The sequence below is a fragment of the Pinus tabuliformis genome, chromosome 1_1, assembly GCF_031772625.1.
Source record: "Pinus tabuliformis cultivar Carrire ecotype Pingquan chromosome 1_1, CPIR1, whole genome shotgun sequence".
Taxonomy (NCBI): Eukaryota; Viridiplantae; Streptophyta; class Pinopsida; order Pinales; family Pinaceae; genus Pinus; species Pinus tabuliformis.
This window is the reverse complement of record NC_142297.1, coordinates 216,361,704-216,384,656: the sequence shown is the minus strand read 5'-3', so window position 1 is coordinate 216,384,656 and position 22,953 is coordinate 216,361,704. Positions and strand designations below refer to the sequence as shown.

Below are 22,953 nucleotides of genomic sequence, written 5' to 3'. Positions count from 1 at the left end.
AATTTGCCTGCGGGCCCACTTAGTGAAGGCGACTCTTTTCACTAAGCTCCATCATCTTGTTGCAATCTCAACAAGATTCTCATCAAGTATATCTCATGTGAGGGTAGAAACAATATTGTTTATGGCTACCATTTTAGAATGCTTGAAGAACTAAGATTTGGGGTAGAAACACCAGTTCACCAAAGCTTCATCATACCCTATTTTCTGATGCAATCACTCATGGACTCTAGCAGCAAAGTAAAGAAATGAAATTCCCAACCATTGGCTCGCCATGGGTTGATCAGAATCCTCATTAAGGATGCCCTCCTAAACCCCGAGATCCATATAACATGGACATTCTTCAATGACTTACCAACAGAGGATGACATCAAAACCTTCATCTATGGTGTTAGTATATCTATTAGTGAGGAGGAGGAAAAGCAAGAAGAAGAAGATACAGAGCTAGATATGGATGAGGTGGATAAGGAAGAAAATAATATAGAGGTACATGATGAAGAAGACATGTTGAAACATAAGAGGAAGAAGGCATTGAAAAAAAAGAGAGCAGTACGGAACAAAAGAGCTTAGTGGCTTCAGGGACAAAGAAGCAGCTGAGAAATCAAATCCCATGACCCTAATCCGCACCAATGATCTAATTGCAAATGATCCTCAGCTTGCACTTAGATATCTCGCTGCCCAAGAGCAAGCAATTTCACATTTTGAGGACATGTTTAGGTTGCTAAGAAATGATAATATACATGCCTGCATAAGGAGATGGAAAACACTGCCACATAGCTTGAAGATCAGAGAATATCGGTGGGAAGAAGTAGAAAGGCAAGTAGGCTTCTATGAACAAGGAGAAGAGACCACAACAGAAGCATAGGATGTTAAAGAGGCTACCAAAGCCACTAAGTTGCTCAGAGGATGAGCAACACTTTCAGTAGGGGGTGATGATAAGCCTCATCATTGAGTAATTATATGGGCCTTAATTGGCCTTAATTCACCTTCTAGCTTAGTCAAACCAACTATTCTCACAACTTATTGCAAACTTTTGATTATATTTTGCATATGAGATGAGTTAGAGTTGGATATTTTACTTTGTGGTCTAATGTGCATGTAACTTAGGGATAAAAAGATAAAAGCAAGGAACTATGGTAAAAGACCTTGGTAAAAACTCGAATGGGACAAGGGAGAGGAATTATAGGAGGTAAGTCCTCCTCATTTTCTACCCCTCCATTCGAATATCCCTCCATCAGCTGAAAGTACAAACAACCAAGCACGTGAAGGTGCAAATAGCCAAATGAGGAATATAAGAAGGCAACCAAGCAGGTGAAGATGCAAACAACCAAATTAGGTGTACTAGAAGGCAACCAAGCAAGTGAAAGTACAAGTTTATCTTGAGTTGGGAGCCAAGCCCTTACTAGAAGGCAGTCCATCTAGTGAAAGGGAAAGCACGAGTTTATCATTGAATTGGGAGTCGTGCCTCCCTAATTTTGAAGGAAGTCGTTGGAGACTTCAAATGTATAAGTAGAGAGGCTTAGGACCTCAGTTTTTTTGGTTAGTCAGTTAGCAAGCATTAGAAGTATTCAAACTTTTTACTCTACTTTGTGTCCAAGTGCAGACTTGTAACAGTTTTGATGTAATACAGTGTTCTTTTATAATGAAGATGAGTTTTGTTTTGAGCCAGCACTAAGTTAACTCAGAGGGTTGAAGCTCTTGGGTTAGGGCCCGACCCTAGCAGCCAAAGCTCCTCTTTATTGTATTGTTAAGTAGCATAGTTTCCTGTTTTTTGTTCATCTACTTAAGTAGTTCATTTCCATTCCAGAGGTTTATGGTTTAATTGTTCATTTGTTTAAGTAGTTGCAGTCTCATTACAACAGTGCAGAGTAGATCATTTATGATTTCATTTAGTTAGTAGGTTGGCAAAGAAAAGATCCACAAGGTTGCTCACGAGTGTCTCGGCCTCACCTCCTCCCTCTAGGACAATGACGTGAGGAAGAAACCCTGCAGCAACTCCAAAAACATAGGGTTTTGCTTTTCACAGGGAGTTTGTTGTTTAACACAGTCATTAGGTTCATTACATTGTTACTCTATTCCTTTTATGATCATTTTCTCCTTTGCTCTCTTCCCATCATTTGATCTCCCTCACATCCCTTTCATTCTCCTTTAGCATGAAAAGCTGAGCGAAAGCTGTTAATCCACGTTCAAACGGTTTTTACCTGCAGATTTCTTCACACAGCAAAACTGAACAATCACCGCCCAAATTCACTTTTAGCGGTTGAATTCATGCACTTTAAATCCCAACCATCGACCTGTCTTGTCAGATCTGATGGTTATCACACACCCGCTCACCAACCAACTCAGTCAAACTCCATCGTTGATCTGCGTCACCAGATCCGATAGCTATTGCGCCATATCGCATGGATTTCTATCTAATCGTTATCCGCCCGAGGGCATGCGAAATGGGTGGTTTCCCTGTGTGTCGATCGGGGAGGCTAATCACATGAAAATTGAGAAAATTGCTTATAGCTTTGAGGGCATTCGAAATACTACTTACTGCCCTCTAAACCTGCTCCCTCATTTATGCATGTTCCTTTAAGCGCTTCAATCTCCACCACCGATCTGTCTCCTGATCTGACGACCATCGCATCACCCGATACCATTTCTGCATGTTTCTTTTGCCCGCAATCTAATCTCTGCCATCCATCTGTCGATTAATCCTGTCTGTCCATCTCCTGACTCCACTCGCACGATATAATCTCAGCCATCCATCTTTGGTTGTCCCCGTTTGTTCATCTATTCACTCAACTTCTCGCAATATAATCTCAATCGTTCATCCTGTAGTTAATGTTGTTCAACCATCTACCTACATACCCTCTTGCGATCTGATCTCAGCCGTTCGTTTGCCTTTCACCCACCAATCCAATGGTTCTTAGGCGTTGTTGCTCCCTCACGTCCTCTTTTCACCAATTTGACCTCCAACTGCTTCTTCCGCTTAGACACAGACTTAGCTTAGTTTCCATTGTTTACCCCTTAGTCTAGTTTTGATGCTTTTACTTTTGCAACTTAGATAATTAGCATTAGATTAGTGATTGATCTAGTAATTCTACTTAGCATAGTTGTTTAATTGGTTAGCTAGGGTCTAGTGTGAGTTTAGCATTACATGATTGCTTTCTTCATTTCTGCAGTAGAATAGCTCTCCCCTAGAATAGGTTTGCTCTCCTTCCATCAAAATCAAGCTTCTTCTGACCCTATAGAAGTCTAGCTTGGAACCCCTGGGGTCTCTTGCTAGATGAGCAATGACAACAGGCAGTACCTTCACTTCTACTTGTGTATATAGCACAGTCACCTCCAAGTTTGTACGAACCCCGGTTGATGAGTAAAGCTGGTAGTCCTGGGAGTTGCAGCATTCTTGCTGCAATACCTAGGCTCATCAGGCTTCACAGATGCAGATTGGGCAGGGAGTCCATTCGACAGGAAGAGCACATTAGGGGAGATATTTAACATTGGGTCAACAATAGTTTCTTGGTACAACAGGAAGCAAAGATTAGTTGCACTAAGTTTGATAGAAGCAGAGTACATGGCTTCTAGTTAAGAAACTTGTGAGGCTATCTAGATGAGGAAGATCCTTGTTGGGTTATTTGGTTAGCATATGGATCCTATAGTGATTTATTGTGACAATCAAAGTTGTATCAAACTCTTCGAGAATCCAGTTTTTCATGATCAGTCCAAGCATATCGACATCCGATATCACCATCTACGAGATTTTGTGTAGAGGAGAATCACGTTGTTGGAGTACATTCCTATAGAGGAACTTGATGCATATATTTTGATAAAGGCATTGTCAAGATGCAAATTCGAGTTTCATAGAGGCAGGATCAAGGTAGAAGATAGTCCCTTTCTTGTTGAGAGGGAGTGTTGAAAATGCAACAAGAAAATCCTAATTTAATTGCCCTTGAATTAAATTGGGAATAAAATTATAATTCCACTTCTCACGACAACTTTTATTAGTTAACTAAGTTAGTTTGAATTGTTTGGCGCAGATAATTTGAGTTGAGGCCTAACTAGAGTCATGTAGAGTGTCTCCTACATTATAGGAGCCCTGGTTGAGTTTATTTTGAGTTTTAATTAATTAATTCAATCTAACTGAGTTAGAGTCAATTAAACTAGTTCCAACTGATGGAGGAACTAGTGGGAGGTCTAGTAGTGTGGTGTTGCCTATAGTGGTCAACCAATAAACTAAAAATTCACTCATAATTAACTCATGCATGTCAGATCTGAGAAAGACCCAATTGAGATTGGAGTTTAGGGACAATGTACAATCAGTTGTATAATCATCTGAATCGTACAGATGGTGCATGCAGTCAAAGGAAGGCCTATGAGGATTGCGCAATTCATATTGAGGAATTTCCCTAATTAATAGGGGGCTAATTCCTTGAGGAACAATGCAAGGAAATAGGAACTTGGGCAAGCAGGAAATTGGTTAAGTATTGGTCCAGGCTTGTCTAGGAAACTATGAGACAGATAGATATAGTGCAGAGGTTGCTCGGGCTTGAGCAAAGCATTTTAATCTTCTCATATTTTCTGACTAATGCAATATACATATAGCAGGGGTTTTTAGTTGTGGCTTTCCATAGGAAATCATTGTGTAATGTGTTGATTGAATTCTTTCTCTTGTATGCTTTGTGATTTCGTGATCGTTTAATTGTTTTCATTAATGAGTTGAGTAGATTCAAGTTTATTGTTTTAGTAAACTACAATTAGCAGTTTGAATCTACAAGGAATTTCTACAAGAGCAATCAACATGGAGCTAGAACTGCTGAGTCCATCGACGCTTGAAGCCCCATATTTAGAGACAAAACCCTCTACGTCACCCAAATCCGCATCCACAAACTTTTGTTTTTTTGTGGCTTATTTCGAACATGCTGATTTTTTGGAAGGAAGACTACAATTTTGAACTAGATGGCCATACTTGTGCCACCTATGGCAATGCAAAGGAATCCCTTCATAATCGAGAACTTGTAGTCTGATACATCCCTTTCTAATGTTCATTGTGTCATGCAGTTTCTTTCTAAGGTCCAAACTGAATAAGATCCCGACTACAGATAAGTCTGTTAACTCCTTAAAAGGGTAATCCACCTCTAGAAAGCAACCCAGGCTATTCCCTAATTTTGCAAAGTTTTAGGAATTCCACATATGCTTTCGCAGAGCCAGAAATGCACCCACACCAGAGCAACATTTAGCCTCTCCCTACTTGCATTGAATGATGGAGATCAAAATTTAAAAATAATATGAGTTGATTCAATGGACCAAACACATTTTGCCACCAACTTTGTAGCTTTGTGTGATTTGAAAATGAGCTAGAACCAACCCTTTTCCAACTGAAGAAGCTCTAGAACCTTTGAAACCCTCAAGCAAACCTTTTTGTTGTGCCACTCTACAAGTGTCTTCATACAAAACTTTTAACCCCAAGCATGACCCACTAGTGATTTTTTAGCTAGGTCCAATGTATGAGACATCTCCACATCATCACCCAAGCATAAATTATAAGGAGCTGAAAGTTTGCCACTCTTGAAAACAATGTGTTTCTTTTTCTTATTTAGAGGGTTTCCCTTTTCACTAGAGTCCAGGGGACTAGGGCTTTCCAAATCCACCTACGGAGCTTCCAGGCTAGAACCATCATCATCTGGGTCCAGGCTATCATGAAACTTTGGGAATTAAGGAAGAATAAAACCTATAGATGGAAGAGGCACAAATTTTACTGGCATAGACAAAAATGCCTCTAACATCTCTGGGAAACCAGTGCTAGAGGAAGAAACCAAATATGAAGAAACCCCGCCACTAACAAATGGAAGAGGCAAACCCGCATCCAGAAATCTCATTGAAAAAGACCCAAAAAACCCTAACAACCCAACGCCGAAAGAGGGTGGGAATAGAGGAGGGAAACCGCCATCACAAACAACATGAGAAAAAAATCACGGGAATAGAGAACTTATTTAATTGTGTGACCACTGGCACAGGATGCAAAAAACTGATGGGTGTGGGCATAAAAACCCTAGGGAGCAAACAATCCTATGACCAAGAGAAATCATTCGAAAAGGGAATCCCCCTTTCAACATTCCCAATGAAAGAGTTGGTGCCCTCAACATAGGGACCAAAACCACCAAAGAAGATAAAAACAGGTCCTTGGAATGGGGTCACAGAGTCATAACACCAAATCTTGGACAACCACGAGCCCCACTCAAACCATGCTAGATCAACACACCCCATACCTCCATCAGTTAAAACACTAAGTGTTGACAAAAACCCTTAACAAAGCAGAGAGATGGGAGTGGCCTAGGTAAAAACCTTTACCCACCAAGGGTAAAATGCCATCACAAGAGGATCAAATACAACTTATTGATGGGCCTCTAAATTAGACATAAATTAAGGCCCATGCCTCTAAATTAGACATAAATTTAGGCCCATCTGACTATCCTTCAACACATTAAACCTCTCTTTTTGCATTAGATAATGTATTTTTAACTTTAATATGTTCATTAGGAAGGTTTATGCATAATTGTATATTTGTGCCTAATATTATTTATTTTTGTGGAATATTATGAGAATATTGGACAAGATTATGGAGATTTGGAGGAGGAGATAATCTAGGGACGTGCTCCTTACTACAGGAGGATCAATATTAAATAATAAATCAACAAAATATTATGGAATTATGGCACATAGTGGAGTTCCAATGATTGAGAAAATCTAAGAATGTGTTCCCTGCCATTTAATGCAGATTCCTAGTATTGGGAACAAGATCCACTAATCAAGTGATTTTGGTGGGAAAATCTTCCTCCTTTCATGGGGAATGATTCCTAATCATTTTGTATAAATGCCAAGTCGAATTTGCCTCTAGGGGTTGATTTTTATTAATCTTCTTGTGGAAAGAACTCATATTTTTGCAGCTCCACTATCATTTCTTGCAGGGATGTAATTGTATTGATGAAAATAATGAAGATTGGTGACATGTTCAATTCTAAATCTTAGTCTCCTTCATAGGACTCTGAGTTTCCTTGGGCTTGGCCATCCCAGGAGCCTCAGAGCCCTTTTGTATCATTTTCTTTTCTTCTTTTCACTTCTTATTCACATGCATCTCTTGTTCTTGTTTTTTTTTTTTTCATTTCTACATTTACTGTTAATGATTTCTTGTTGTAGGATTGGGTTAAATGGTTGAATTAAGTTCTTTTGTAGGAGCAGTAGTATCATTTCATCCTTCGAAAAGCTTTGGAAGGTCATAATAATCATTGAGCTACTTGGCTTAGTTTGCTTATTCCCAAATCTAGATTTCTGGAAGTCTTTTGTGGCAAATAACAATAAATTTATGCTATTTTTTAGAGCCTGCTATGAGCTTCAAATGAGTTGATTCCACTTGCATTAGATCACAAAAATATCCTAGTTAATAACAAAAATTACTCCATTGCATTTGCACTTGATTAGGTTAGGCATTTGATAGATTTACTAGCTCACTAGTTCTCGAATTTCTAGATTTTTTTTTTTTTTTTTAAACAAGATCGGTTGCTGTTTTTATATTCCAAAAAGAGAGGGCGTGGGAATGCCATTACATCCAGAGAGTACGTGAGAAGGTTGCATAGGGTTGGGATGGCAGAAGCCAATCCTCTCGCAGGATTTTTTACACCATTACATGAAAAACATGAGAAACAAGAACATTTATAGACTTTTACAAACTGTGCTAGTAACAAAATAAATTTACTTGACATGGAAAGTGAGAAGAGAAGAAGAAACAGAGGATAAAAAGTGGTGATCTGGGACTAAGAACTGTTGTCTTTTTGTCCATTGGAGCTAACAGGGTTGCCATCTTGCTTGTTGAACTGTTGTTTGCTCCCACATTGGAGTTGGAGCTTTGTGCTGCTTGTTTTGCTACCATGTAGCGAAGGATCTCCATTGATTCTTCAATATGACCGCAACGATTGTTGGAAGATCGTAGTTGTTTCTCAAGGATATGCACCTTGTGAGTGAAAAAACAAAACTTAGATTGCTGCTTTGACTGAATAATCTTGTTTTGGGCTTTGATCAATTTCATCTCCTCCTGTAGGTCTGCACAATGCAAACAGTTCTCATTCTTCATGCTACAACAGGGAGTGAGGGAAGGATTCCGCAGGCAGGAGAGAGGTTCTGGGAGAACAGAGGAGCCTCCATGGAGGGACCGGAGAGCTCGGCAGACAAGAGCGCAAAGAAGGGAGTTGCTGGAAAAATGAAGGAAGTAGAGGGGCTTTAAGAACAGGAAGGGAGCGAGCCCGAGGAGTGAGCAGGAAGGATTTAGCAGGGAGGATCGGAAGGATCTGGTAGGGGAGATCGGGAGGATCAGGTCATGAGAGAAATGGCAGGGAGGATAAGAATAGAGTCTTGTTTGTCGTAAATCGAGGAGGAACTGAGCGTTAGGATAGCAGGAACGCAAGAGGAATTCATGGAAGGGGGGAGTAGGTAGAACTGCCTTGGGAAGTGAGTTGACCATGGGGGGAGAGACAAGCCAAGTTGGCATAAGAGTCACCAATTTTATTATTGTGCCTTAGGATATGGTAAAAAGAAATATCTCCAATTTCCCTATTTAAAATTCTGCAACGAGTGATTAATCTGCTAAGATCAATGTTGGGAGATAGCGATGGTTTTAGCATCATCTGTATTATTATTGATGAGTCTCCAAAGACCATTGCATTCTTAAATTTAAACTCTTTGATTATTTGAAGGCCTTGCAGTAAGGCATAGGCCTCTTCCTTATTATTTGATGATTTGCCTAGTACCCATTGATAGGTGGCTATATTGCTTCCCAGTTCATCGAAAATTGCCCCTCCTGCTCCTGTTGTTCCCAGGTTAGATCTTGAGGCGCCATCAAAAAATAACCTGGGTCTATGTTTGCCATCAAGCCATTCTAGAAATTCATGTTCTTTTAGCCTTACCTTCCATTGAGCATTGGTCAAGAGTTTCCTTGTGTTGGGTTTGTTGTGCCTTGAAGCGAGATCTAGGGCACTTTTGAAGATGGTTCTTTCTTCCGCTTGAAGATCTTTGATAATAATATGACTATTTCCTTTAGCATATATAGTCTCTACAGTTAAGACCCATGTTTTGATCAAGACTTTCCTTATGCAAGGAGATTTTTCCTGGAAGATGACTCCATTTCTCATGAGCCAAATGTTCCAAAGAAGGACAAATGGAAGCATATCCCAAATTCTCTTTTGGGCACTCGGTCCCTTTTTGGCACAAGGGTAACTTTTTTTCCACTTGACAATTGTGGCATAGATGGAGGAGTTGCTTTCTATTTTGAAGTTTAGGGGATGAGGGAGGGAGCTCAAAGCTTGAGAGGCAAATGAAAAATCCACAAATAAATATTGAATAGACTCTTCAGCATCGGAGCAGAGAGGACACCTAGATGCTCCCTGAATGCCTCTTTTTTTCAAATTGTTTGCTATCAAGATCTTCCCTTTGAATAGGGTCTAAATAAATATTTTGATCTTTGGCAGGCTCTCAGATTTCCAAACCCGCTTCCATAAGACCCATGGAGGAGAAGGGATAAAGTCATCCAGTAGTGCATCATAACCTGCCTTAATCCCCAAAGAATCCCATCTGAAGCTGTCTTCTTCGTACCTTAAGGTGGGAGCTGCTCCATGTAGCAATTATTTCATTTTGACTTGAGCATCGAGAAGATGTGCAGGGGGATTGGGAAAATTCCATCCCATCCATTGCTCGTTGTCGCTATTTCAACTAGAGATTTGGTTTAAGGTGTGTATTCCTTGATCCTTGTGATACTGCTGCAAGGCAAGGAGACTGTGATCAGCAGAGAGGGCCTTTTTCCCCATAATCTTGTCATGCCAAATGTTAATGCTACTGCCTCCATGAGGCACCTTAGATATGTTGTCTTGAAGAAATGGAATGGCCTTTTTGCAAAGTTGCCATATGCGCGAACAGGGTCTGCTGGGGGTGTCATGATCCAATAGATGTTGTTTAGCTGTGTTCAATTTTTTTTTTTTTCTAGAACCAGCTTCCACCATGATTATGGATCGAAGATCAAATGCCAAACAATCTTTCCACCGAAGGAAACATTTAGCAGCTTGGGTATGCAGATAACAAGTCCACAACTTTCATATTGGGTGGCAACTTGCCTCCATTTGACGAGACTGAACTTCTTCTTATCTGACTTCCCTCCTTGCCATAGAAATTGTCTTAGAATCTTTTCTAATTTTTTGTGGATGATGATGGGGGCCTGGATCAAGGAGAAATTATAGAGGGGGAGAGCAGATAAAGTTGCTTTTAATAGTATGATCCTTCCGGCCAGGTTTAGCCAAGCTATTCCCCATTGATGTATCTTTTTTCTTCATTTTATCAATTATGTTATTCGAGACCTTTGTCTTAAGGGGCCCAATGCCAACTGACATTCCCTAAGTAATTGAAGTGACTCCAATTGAGCTTATAGGATACTCCAAATATTTGCGCTATATTGTGTATTGTGTTTGCTGGCGCATTCCATCCATATATGCAGCGTTTTAGATGGTTAATCTGCCCACCAGAGTACTGCATGAATTTCTCAAGGAGATTTTTGAATCTTCTTGCTATTATGATGGAGTCTCCTCCCATTAACAGGGTATCTTCAACAAACTGTGAATGGTTTATGTTTTTGACCCCATCACCGAACTTGATACCAGTTATCAATCCCATTCTGCGATTATGATCTCTGCTGAAAGATTTTACCATGAGGATATAGAGAAAGGGTGATAAGGGCAACCTTGTCTTATGCCTCTGGTGGATTGAAAAAAAGTAGAGGGCCTGCCATGGTTAAAGGAGAGATCCAAGGTTTGGAGATGCAATTCTGGATGAGTAAAATGAAGCCTTCACTGAATCCCATTTTTCTTAAGGCAGTGAACAAGAAGGAATGCTTTAATCTGTTAAAGGCATTTGCTAGATCACGTTTTAAGACAAAACCTTTCTCACCCCTATTGACACTAGAGTGAATGGCTTCTTGTACCAGAAGAATAGAGTTAGTTATTTGCTAATTTGCTAGGAAACCCCCTTGATTTTCTGATATGAGGTAGGGAAGATATGATTTGATGCGAGAAGCAAGGATTTTTTAAATAATTGAAGAATTGCAAAAAGAGATAGGCCTAAATCTGGAAAAGGATAGGGACCAGGTCTCTTTGGGGAGAAGGGCTAGGAAGGTTGAGTTTGTGCAGCTTCCTATCTTCTTTTTCCGATGCACCCAATGTATCATCTTCATTAGAGCTCGACAAATGACCTCCCAGAATATGCAATAGAAACTGATGGAGAAGCCATAAGAGCCGGGAGCCTTGTCTCGATGAAGAATCCAAACTACCTTAATGACTTCTTCCTCCTTAATGTCTTTGATTAGATGATGATTCATTTCCTCTGTTATCATTTTTGGAGTGTGTACAAGCAGATCATCATAATCTTCCTCCTCAGCGTTCTCCGATAAGAAATTTTTGAAATGCTATCGGGCAACATCTTTTATCTCTGCTTGGTCTGTGCACATGATCCTTGCTTCATCTTGAATTGAAATGATGGCATTCTTAAATGTTCTCATTGTTGCCTATTTATGAAAATAGGAGGTGTTTTTGTCCCTTGCCTGTAACCACAGATTTCTGGATTTTATCTGCCATTTCTCTTCCTCCTTTCTATTATTATTGTAATTCTCCCTATAGATCTCTTTTTCCTTGTCGTTCTTTTCCCCGTCCATTCCATGCTCTTCTATCTCCTTTTGGATCTCGATCAATTCTCTTTTTAGTTCTTGTTTGTTGTTCCCTGGCTCCTTATATGAGTTTTTGACCCATATCTTGAGTGCATTACACACACTTTTTAGTTTTGTTTCCCAAATGTGCATTGGTGAGCCTTCTACATGCTGGCGCTAAGTGTGTTCCACAATGTTCCTTGTTTCCAGAGAATCGATCCAAAGTGTATTGAATCGAAAGGGGAGAGGTCCCAAATTTGGATGTGAATCAAGATCTAGTGTGACAGGATGGTGATCAGAAGCAATACAATCTAAGATGGTGGAGGTGGTTGTAGAGTGAAGGGATATTAACGGGACAACCACAATGAAGTGGTCTAGTCTCTCCATTATGTTCCCTGGTCCAAGTCTTTTGTTGCTCCAAGTAAAACAATGATTCTTTGGCACAATGTCCACTAGATCATGCTCAACCATAACATTTTCTAGTGTTTCTCGTGAGGGATCAGTTGTAAAATTGCCTCCCCGTTTTTCTTTGGCATGAAGGATCAGATTTAGATCACCTCCAATGATGTAGTTCAAATTTTCTTCTTTTTCCACATCCTCCTGAAGAGTGCTCCAACACACTTCTTTATCCCTGTAGTGATTTGGCCGATATATGTTGTAGATGATTATTTCTGTTCCTTCTCTTACACTTTGCATTTTGAGTTTTATCCAATATTGCTTTTTGTGGGTAGCAAGAAGTCCCCATAATATTTGATTCCACATTGTTGCCATACCACCCGAGGCTCCCCAGTAATGTACACTTACACCTTGATAATTTTTTATTTTGGTGATGATGCTATCCATGTATGTTCCTCCTAATTTTGTTTCTTGAAGAAGTATGATTTCAGGTTGCTCTTGTTTAATGATGTCTTTCAGGGCATTGATTTTTAGGGGTTTCCCAAGTCCCTTGCAATTCCATGTGAGAGCTTTCATCACGGAGGGAACGCAGGTGTAGTCCCTATCTTGGTCCCTGTTGCTTGTTGTCCTTTTTCTTTGTTAGAGTGCCCTCCAATGAAATATTCTATTCGGGGGAAGATCCTCTTTAGTTGAAGCAAGAGCATTAAAAGGGTTGGAGGAAAGGGGAGATGAAGCTATGGGGGTTGGCTGCGTCAAAATGGGCTCAGATGAGGACGGAAGGTTAGTGCCAGTGGAAGGGGGGAGCGTGGGAGAAGAGGATGGGACAAGTTTAATGGATTGATTAAGGTTATTTTTTTTTTGTCAGGTTCCCATTGGGGTTCAGGCCCATTGTCTTCAGTTTCAATTGATTTCGGGAATATATTAGCAAAATGACCATATTCATGACATACCTTGCATTTAAAGGGCAATTGTTCGTAATCCAACTGCTATATGTGCGTCTAGTTGTCCACCTTTAGTTTGATTGCCTCAGGGAGTCCTTTCCCTAGGTCTACTTTGACACAGATTCTGGCACATGCTTGCATGTTGTCCTTCAGCTCACTTCTATCTATAAACTTTCCCACAACATTTCCTATCGCTTTGACAAATTCATCCCCCCAGCAGTGTAGTGGTAGATGAGGCATTCGAACCCAAATAGGGACATCATTTGGAATGTCGAGTTCTAGGTCAAAATTGGAGTCCATTTATTGAGATATAGCCCTCTGGTGTTCATGAAATAAGGCCCATTTCTGAATATTAGGTCTTTGTCTTCCTTTGTCTCAAAATAGAAGGTGAAGTATCCCCTTTCACAGAATTTGATAGAGATCTTTCTTGTTATTTTATCCATCTAGTTTCTTTCTACCCATTTCTGAACTGTCTTTGGGGACGACCAGAGTCTTGAGAATTGCTCGATTAATCCTTTTTCTGCCAGAGATAAGGCAACCCTTCTCGGAATAGTTGGAGGCAGGGAAACTTCTTGCAATCCCTCAAGTTTCTTGACAAATTTCGACACTAAGGGTCTTGGCTTGGACGAATTTAGGGTGTCGATAAGAGCTGAGAACTCAGCTTGCAGGTCAGAGGTTGTGGCCGCCTCCAGGATAGGTTCTGGAGGGGCCATGCAGACAAGAACAGTGGAGCAAGCAGAGGTTGTGCGCAACTGCAGATGTTTTTGAATTTAAAGATTTTAGGCTAGTAATTTTCTGCCATTTTTTAGCATGGGTTAAGAGAGGTCTTTTTGAGTGATTCTGCTTGGAATGAAGACCTAAGAATCCTAGTAAATAACAAAATTTGTCCCATCCAATTTGGATTTGATTTGGTTGGTCATTCGGTGAATTATAACTCCCTATAGCAAATTTGTTGTTTCCTGTAGTAGTACTACAGGAAACCCTGTAGCAGCCTTCCAACATGTATATACTTGCCCAGATTCGCTCAAGAATCTTGGTTATTGTCCCTTAGGGTTGAATCAAGACCCCTAGGCTCTAAATCAATTATTAGGGAAGACTAAATACCGCTTAGGATTTGCCTCTTTACCCATGCAAAAAATTTCAATGATTTGTGCTAATGGACAGATTTATGGATTGGATAATACAATGATGATTTTCTTGATTGCCACATCCAATGAACTCTGTTAATGGATCTAAACTCTTTGAAATGTAATGGTTGACATTTAGTTCATGATCTTTACTTTATGCAATTAGAATAGGTTTATTTCCTTGTACTTTCTTTCTTGCAATAGGTTAAGGTTTCCATTTCGAGCATTTCATTTTTTGCAATTAGTTTAGGATTTGATTTCATTACATGCACTCCATTACATCATGACAACGAAGGAAGGACACATTGTATGCTGCACATATAGTGCCGATACCTATTAGGTTTGTACGAACCCCGGGTTGATAATTAAAGTTGGTAGCCCTGAGAGTTGCATTATTATTGTTGCAATACTCAGGCTGATCACTTATGTCAAAGTAAAAGCGTCGTTCCACCACACAAAAGAGGAAAGACAACTATGACAGTGTATCAGCCACACCCCCCAAAACCACTCAGAGGCCAGGGGAGGGCATACCACCCACAAATGAAGAAACTCTAAACTTCAACCATAGTTCCACAGTCGTCTCCGCCTTCATCGCTCCACCATCTTTTCACAATATACTCCTCCTATTCTTTTATATACACCTATATATTATTTTTATTTTTATTTTATTTTATTTTAATGACCAAAGGTTTGATGGCAAAATGGAGAACCTTTAAAAACTGTCTGGCAAAAAGCCTCAATTTAATAACAATTAACTTCACGGAAGATTGATGGCTAAAGTTCGAATTAGATTGACTATGCTACAAATGTAATGAACACAATTCATTTATGCAGGTACAAGAGTCCAAGATATTCAAAATACATTAAAAGAATCCATTTTAGGAATAAAGAATATATTTATAAATGTGTGAATGAAGAATATGGTTGGTTACGAATTAGGCCTTGCTTAGATACTGGGCAAGGTGCCCCTTCACGAATAGTCATCATGTCCATTACGACATGTCTCTTCAATAACTAAATGTCTCTTCAATAACTAATTATTATTTAATTAATCATTATTATGATGATTATTATTATATTATGTTTATATATTATATTCATGGTAGTGGAATATCCATGGTAGTGTACCAATCAATAATGTCTTTTTGTTTTTGGTTTTTTTTTTTTTTTTTTTTAATTTAAGCCATGAAAATTGGATTTTTTATTTTTATTTTTATTTTTGCTAGATACATATCTTGAGGAAACCCTTGAAAGACTTACATCATCAAGATGGTACCCACTTAAATTAAATTCCATAAAAGCTTGAGAATTTGTCAACCTGAAATTGAAAGCCATTATAATAACATATTAATTAAAAACTTACTATACCACAATTAAAACAAATAATATCCTTTTAATATAACTCTCTAAACTAAAACAAATTAAAAATTAATTATTAAAATAAACATTAATTTTTTCAAAAAAATAATAATAAAGAAACACAATAAATCTAAAAAATGCAATGGTTGTGCAACTTTATAATTTCACTATTTACTTAAACTTTATTTATAAAATATAAATAAAGTTTAATGATAAAATCTCCTCCATGAAATTGTTTTGACTTATTTTTAGTTGACTAAATATGATCTATACATCCACAATTATATATATATTTAAAATCTACATCACTTTTTCACTTTTAAAAAGATAAAAATGCATATACTAAGTTAAATGAAATCAAACCAAAATACTTTATTTTTACATAAATATCACGCTTTACTATATTCATTTATCACACTGCAATATTGTTCATTTCATTTTATAAAATTGTTACGATGGTTCACACATGCTCCGAGATATCTCCACATTGTCTTATGGAGGACACCTCATTCCTCTCTAAATTTGAATCTTAACACACTTAACCATGAAACAACTACCAACTACCATGAAGATTTCCAATCCACTTGAATATATTTCTATTATAAATAGGAAAAAACAACTAAAAGAAAGACAAAAGGGAAAAACTACTCTAAAACAAAATTATTTTGCAGTTGCAGAAAGTGTGTCCTAAGATGCCATGAACGGGAGGTCCTCACCCATACACCTAGCAAACATGTTTGACTCATAGCAACGTAGTTGTTATTTTCACACGCCTTTAATCATTTCGTGTTGCAGGGTCCCGAGAGTGTGATCACTCTTTAGGCAGCCTAAACAGCTTGTTCTCATTCATGGTGTTCGGTGAGGTCGTTGTGCGATCTGCCTACCCTCGATGACTTCAAGGGAATTCCATTAATGAAGCGAAAGCTCCTCGGAAAATCCGTCAAATTCGAGTTTCAGCTGCTATCAACCTTAGTTCTCCTGAGGTTTATGGCTAGATTTGAAGCCTTGCTTTGATCGAACTACGTTGTTGTCCTATACCCACATCAGATTTGGCACGATCCATTCTTTTGGATCTTTCCAAAAGGTTTAACTTTTTAAGTAGTTGTAGGACATGATTTGGTGTAAATCGCCTTTGACTTCAAGCCTGGGTTCCGGCAAATATAAGTTGGAAGAGAACTCCGACGACGCCCACATGGATTTGTAAGGTTTTCAAGCCTGGAAATTGCATGCAGTGGTCTGTTGTTTCAGAGGGCTTGCTTTGAAGCAAAAAAAATGCATATATTGGTTATTTTTTTGGGTCATATCAGTGGTTTTTAGAGCTGCGCCATTGCATTCATCAGTGGGTTTTAGTGTATGTTTTGACTTATTCCAGTGATTTTGAGAGCAGAGGAATTGCATTTGTTAGCGGGTCTTTGTGGGTGTTTAAGGATTACATTCTGCAATGCAGAGTCCAACAATGGCAGGGCTTATTCATGGGAAGGAGCCCATGTTATCTTCAGTCTTGGGCAACAGAATCTCTCTGAATCCAAGGATCCACTCTGCATCAGCCAAAAGGTGTGTAAAGCGTTTCACAACCTATGCAAAAATCAGGGAGATTTTCATGCCTGCATTGAGCTCTACCATGACTGAAGGGAAGATTGTATCTTGGACGAAATCTGAAGGAGATAAGGTTCAGAAAGGTGAGAGTGTAGTTGTAGTTGAATCAGATAAGGCAGACATGGATGTAGAAACATTCTATGATGGGTTTCTTGCAGCCATCATGGTTGAAGAAGGTAGCGTTGCCCCTGTTGGGTCTGCCATTGCCCTGCTAGCAGAAAACGAGGAAGAGATCTCAGAGGCCAAATCGAAGGCATCCAACAGTGCTACAACCACTGCATCCGCACCACCTTCAATGCCGCCTTCCCCATCCCTAACAACTTCGGCAGCAGCATCCCCGTCACCTTCTTCTGAAGCTGTATTACCATCGAAACCAGCCTCTGCCGCAGCCCCTGTGGCCTCATCAATCCATCCTGCATCAGAAGGGGGCAAGAGAGTTGTTGCAACACCATATGCAAAGCAGCTTGCCAAGCAGTTTAATGTTGATTTGGCTTCCATTGTTGGGACTGGTCCTATGGGGCGTATTGTGGCTAAGGATGTAGAAGCAGCTAAGGGCAAACCAGAATTGGCTCCTTCAGCTGCTCAACCTGTGTCTACCCCCCCTACTAAATCATTGGTGGTTAGCCCCACTGAAATTCCAACTATTGTTCCTGGCACCACTGTGCCATTCACTACAATGCAAGGTGCAGTCAGCAGGAATATGGTAGAGAGCCTTCAAGTTCCCACTTTCCGTGTTGGCTACAGCATCATCACAGACAAGCTTGATGCCCTCTACAAAAAGGTATGATGCTTCTGTTTTATGTTTTTTCTCAATTTTATCAGAGGCATGGGTGTAAACGCTTTGTTGATTATGTTTACATTTTCCGAAATGTTTTTATTTGAAACGCTTAAAGAAATACGTCCCATGGAACTGCACCACGAAAAACAGACTTAATTGAGCTTAGATGCCTAGTTTTATGGGTATCTATTCCATCAAAGTTTCTGTTTTATGTTTTCTCAATTTTATCAGAGGCATGGGTGTAAACGCTTTGTTGATTCTGTTTACATATTTTCCGAAATATTTTTATTTGAAACGCTTCAAGAAATACGTCCCATAGAACTGCACCACAAAAAGGCAGACTTAATGCAGCTTATATGCCTAGTTTTATGGCTATCTATTCCATCAAAGTTTCTTAGGACTTGAGCCCAGCCTCATCTTTGAAACTCATGTGATATGGAGAGGGCAGATCACAGATTAAATAATCTCCAATACATCGAATTAAGCCCTATTCAATCAATGAAGTGAGTATTTTGAAATAATTTCGATTATTTTGTTTGACAGTATAGGCGTGCCAAGATCGGCCAATTTTTCCTGATTATTTCCAAATATTTCCAGAGTATTGCTGATTCAACTTTTTTGGGACCCTCGCTGATTAATTGTCGATTACAATTATTTCATTTATGAGGTAGACCACAGTGAATGGAATCCCAGTGCATGACCTAATACTTTGTCAATCTCACCAGTGAACTAAGGTCCAGTATTTTGAGACGTTATATGCAACATGAATGTGAGTTGGCTGCAAGTGCAACTCACTTCTCAAAACTTAATGATGGGATATTTGTTAAGATTAGGGTTCTCAATAGCATGCAGAAATGTATTCCTGCATAAGGTAAGTGTTTACCATTAAGAGTTAAGATAGGGCAGTAGGTTGAACTTGATATAAGGGCCTTATAATTTCTGTTAGGTCCACATCAAGGCTTTTATTTGTTTTTATACTGGGCTTCGATGTGAGATCTGTCTCACTTGATGCAGAGGGCCACGAGATTTCTCACAGTTTCTTTTTTGCAACTATGGTTCACACTTCATGGTCACTGAGTGGCCGCTACATCCACAGGTAATAATCCGGGCAGATCCACCCGAACGGATCTACCCGCCAGCTTATTTGGGCCGGCATAACCCCAAGGGCGTTGAGGAGGTTTGACTGTGTGACCTCCCAATTGGCAAGGTACTTAGCAACGGGAACTCGACCAATTGAGCTACCCCTTGGGGCTAGATTTCTCACTGTTTCATTATGGTTCTGTACTCCCCTCATTGGATTTGGTTGGGAAATTGTGTCTGACCAAATCCTACAAGGATCCGAGAATCATTTTCGGATATGGCACTGCATTTAGGAGAGTCTTATAATATAAACCTTTTTGCTACTCATATTTTAGTTATGTTCTGACCTTGTTTAAATGTTTGCCAGTATCTGACTGCACTGTTTAAATTGCCGGGGCACATCAACAATCTTGGCTTTTTTTTGAATACCTGCTTGCATTGGGCTCTCTTGTATGGACTGATATACAAGGATAATTAGACTAGGTATTTTCTGTCAGCTAAGTAAATTGAGCTCCAACAATCTCTTTAAAGTAGATCTAAGCAACTTGAAGATGTAGCAAAATTATTTCAAGATTATTGTGAATTGGCCTTCACTGCAGTGCTTAACAGATCTCATTGAGAAGATTCCATCAATTGTTGGTTATATGATTCTTATGGTTCAAAGAACTTGCTACAAATCTTACCATTAATTTCTGCTCCAAAATTAGGGATTTGGATTTAATGGCGGAAGCTAATTCCTTTTCTAGCATCATTTCATTCATATCACGGAATAGAGGTTCACAAACCTTTCTTTGCGAAGCTAATTATTATTTGTAATTGTGGGTTTTGTTTTACCTTTGGGAAGATTCAAGAATTCTGTCTACTTTTGTTTAACGTCTCATTCTTCTAGGACTAATGGCTTCACATTTATGGGCACTTTCTTTGTGCTTTGAGTAGGAATCATTTTCTTAACAATAGTTGAATCCGTTGATTGGAAAAATTAGAAGACAATAAAACTTGCAAGGTTTCACTACTATTTACAAGGAATTGAGATCATAGTTGCATGGACGGGGAGCGCATCTCTCTCTCTCTCTCTCTCTATGTGTGTGTGTGTCTGTGTGTGTTTTGAATTTCCACAACACTAGAGAATCTAGGTTAGGGTCTAGCAATCTTTGACACAACCAACTCAAATGCCACAACAAGACTACTTTGCACAGCAGAATAAACATAACAGTAAATCAATTAGTGCACAATAGACAACTTTTTATAATTTTTCAACCCAACTTCGTTATATTAATCAATCTTTAATACAACTGTCTAGGGCTCTCGTACCAGGGATCATGGCCCTCATACAATCACTGATACAAGAAATACAACTAGGGTTTGGTGTCAGTCCTTTGACAACCAATCTACCTTGAACAAGATACCAACTGACCTACTCGCTGATATAGCTGGCCTCAGCTCCTTTTGGTCTACATACCTTGAACACAACTGCTGGTCCTTTTGTTTCCAATCTGCCTCTATCAATGATCACAAGTCCTTTAGGTCGTTGAGCACGGCTCCAAATGCTTCTGCCCTCTAGCTGCTCCTTAGTCCATCATGTCATCAGCACATATGAACTTTTGTGAATTGTTCACAAACGGAGCACATATGAACTTTTGTGAATTGTTCACAATTCCGTTTGTGAACAACTCCTAGGCTGCCCACTTCTACCTTCTTCTGCTGCTACTGTAGACAAGTCAAGGGATTGGAGGCTGCCCTCTATCACTGTAGAAGTTCTTCTCAACAGTAAACTCGAGGCTCGTTCACTAGCCCTCTTCGGCCGCCACTTCTTCCTTCAAGGGATCAACGACTAGGCCAACCAATCTGCCTCTCCTAGCAGACTTGTGCCTCTTTATAGGTCTGCACTTAGGGCACCCAAGCACATCTTCTTGCTGCCCTCCAAATAGTCCACAAGATCCCCACCAAAACTGCTGCTCCAGCTCCTTTGGGAACAACACCCTATGCCTAGCAACAGAATCGACATGAAAACATCATTCCACATACCTTTTCATATGTCACTGGGCCTGTGCATACTGCTGTAGGTTCTCGGCCTGGTTAGGGCTTTTAACTATCCACATCAGCCCTTCTTTTTTGCTCTCAAAACCCTCCTCAAATCAGCGGTCATCCTCCTTCTTCAAGCCTCTTCCATGCACTGGCTTCTAGGATTGCTGTAGCACCTATTTAGGCCTTTCAGCCTGTCCAAATCAGGAACTACAGGACTCTTGGCCCTCCTTCCAAAAGCACAGAGGAATGCAGCCTGATTCTTAGAGAATTTCACTCCTCCAACATGCTCAAAACTGCCATGTGTAGAAATTTCTCATTTCCCACCCCGGTTTTCAGTTTCACCTTATTTCTCCCATATAGTTAAATTCCATTTTCCATATCCGTACATTCAACAACTGAATTTTTTTTTTTGCTGAAAACACAAATTCTGGAAATTTTACAGAATGCTGGAAAATGCAGAAATAAAAAATCAGCAGGTACAAACAGTCATTTAACACATTTGAACACAGTGAATTTTGGTCAATGTGACCCTGGAAAAACCCCCTACAACTCTTGGGGAAAACCAATTCGAGAGCTTTTCTTTATTTCTGAAAATGCCTTTTTTTACAGTGAGAAATATTCACCAAAAAATCAGCAAGCAAATTTACAACTTATCTCTTTTCCTGTGCCTCACAGCGAACTGGAAATTACAGCAAACAGGATAGCAATAAATGATGTACGGCCTCCTCGATTTTCGTACCCACTTTCAGCCTTAAATGATGTTGTACGGCCTGCAATAAATGATGTACGACCTCCTCGATTATGTACGGACTGCAATAAATGCGCTGTACGGATTGCAATAAATGCACTGTACAGACCTCGATTTGCGTGCAGAAAAAACAACAAACTGCTCCTTGATTTTTGTGCAAACCAACTGTACGGATTTCTAGAAAATCGTGCCAAAATCAGCCTTTCATTGTGTGCTCAATCAGTTATACAAATCTGCTCAACTGCTCCCTTGGAATGTGTGCCAAGCTACTGTCTCCTTCTCCTCGTTGTCCAGAAATCTCCCTTGCTCTCTTGCTCTCCTTCTCTCAATCTGCTCATGAAAGAATGAATGACCTTTTGCCTCCTTTTCCTCCTTTAATCTAATCCTAAGTGACTTTTGGGTAACCTCTAAATCCAATGGCTGAAATAGATTGAGATCTAGGGCTAAGATTAAATGCTCATTTAAATCTCACTTTTTATTTTTTAACTCACCCCACTTTAATAAAGACCCACTTAGTCATTTATTTGCAAAGTCACTTTTCCTTTCTAATTTTACATTAACTTTATTAAAGTCACTTTAAAATTAGACTTTAGTAACTTTATCACTTAAAGTCACTTTTAAATTAGATTTAACTTTATAAAAATTATAAAGTTACTTTAGGAGAAAAATTAAATTCTTTTGGACACTTTTCCCTAGGCCAAAGATCAAAGCCTTAGGGAACCACCTGTCCTCCGTTACCAAATTTCAACACTCCCTCTTACCGAGAAAGGTGTTCCTCACCACACCCATCTTGTCGCTGAAGTAGACATGCTTGCCCCATGGTAAGGCTTTGGTAAAAATATCTGCAACCTGCTCATCAGTGGGAATGTACTCAAGCTTCACAGCTCCCTTCTGAACATAGTCTCTGATGAAATGATATTTGATCCCGATATGCTTTGACCTGTCATGAAATACTGGATTTTCCGTGAGTTTAATGCAACTCTGATTATGACAGTAAATCACTGAAGGTCTCAACGGCTGACCAAATAAGCCAAACAACATTTTGTGAAGCCAGATGGCCTCACAACTAGCTAGACTGGTTGCCATATACTCTGCTTCCGCTGAATTCAATGCTACTGACTGCTGCTTCCGGCTGAACCATGACACTACCACTGAACCCAACCCAAAACAGCACCCTGAAGTGCTCT

General features: G+C 39.5%; 1 protein-coding gene across 1 annotated transcript in view; it reads left to right on the top strand.

The window, feature by feature from the left end:
- The first annotated feature begins 16,211 nt into the window (after positions 1–16,211).
- EMB3003 (2-oxoacid dehydrogenases acyltransferase family protein) overlaps positions 16,212–22,953 on the top strand; it is a 51,236-nt gene continuing 44,494 nt past the window's right edge. The window contains exon 1 of the mRNA XM_089391817.1: positions 16,212–17,916. Within this exon, the coding sequence (XP_089247943.1) occupies positions 16,981–17,916 (936 nt within the window). The 5' untranslated portion in view covers positions 16,212–16,980. The remainder of the gene's footprint in view (positions 17,917–22,953) is intronic.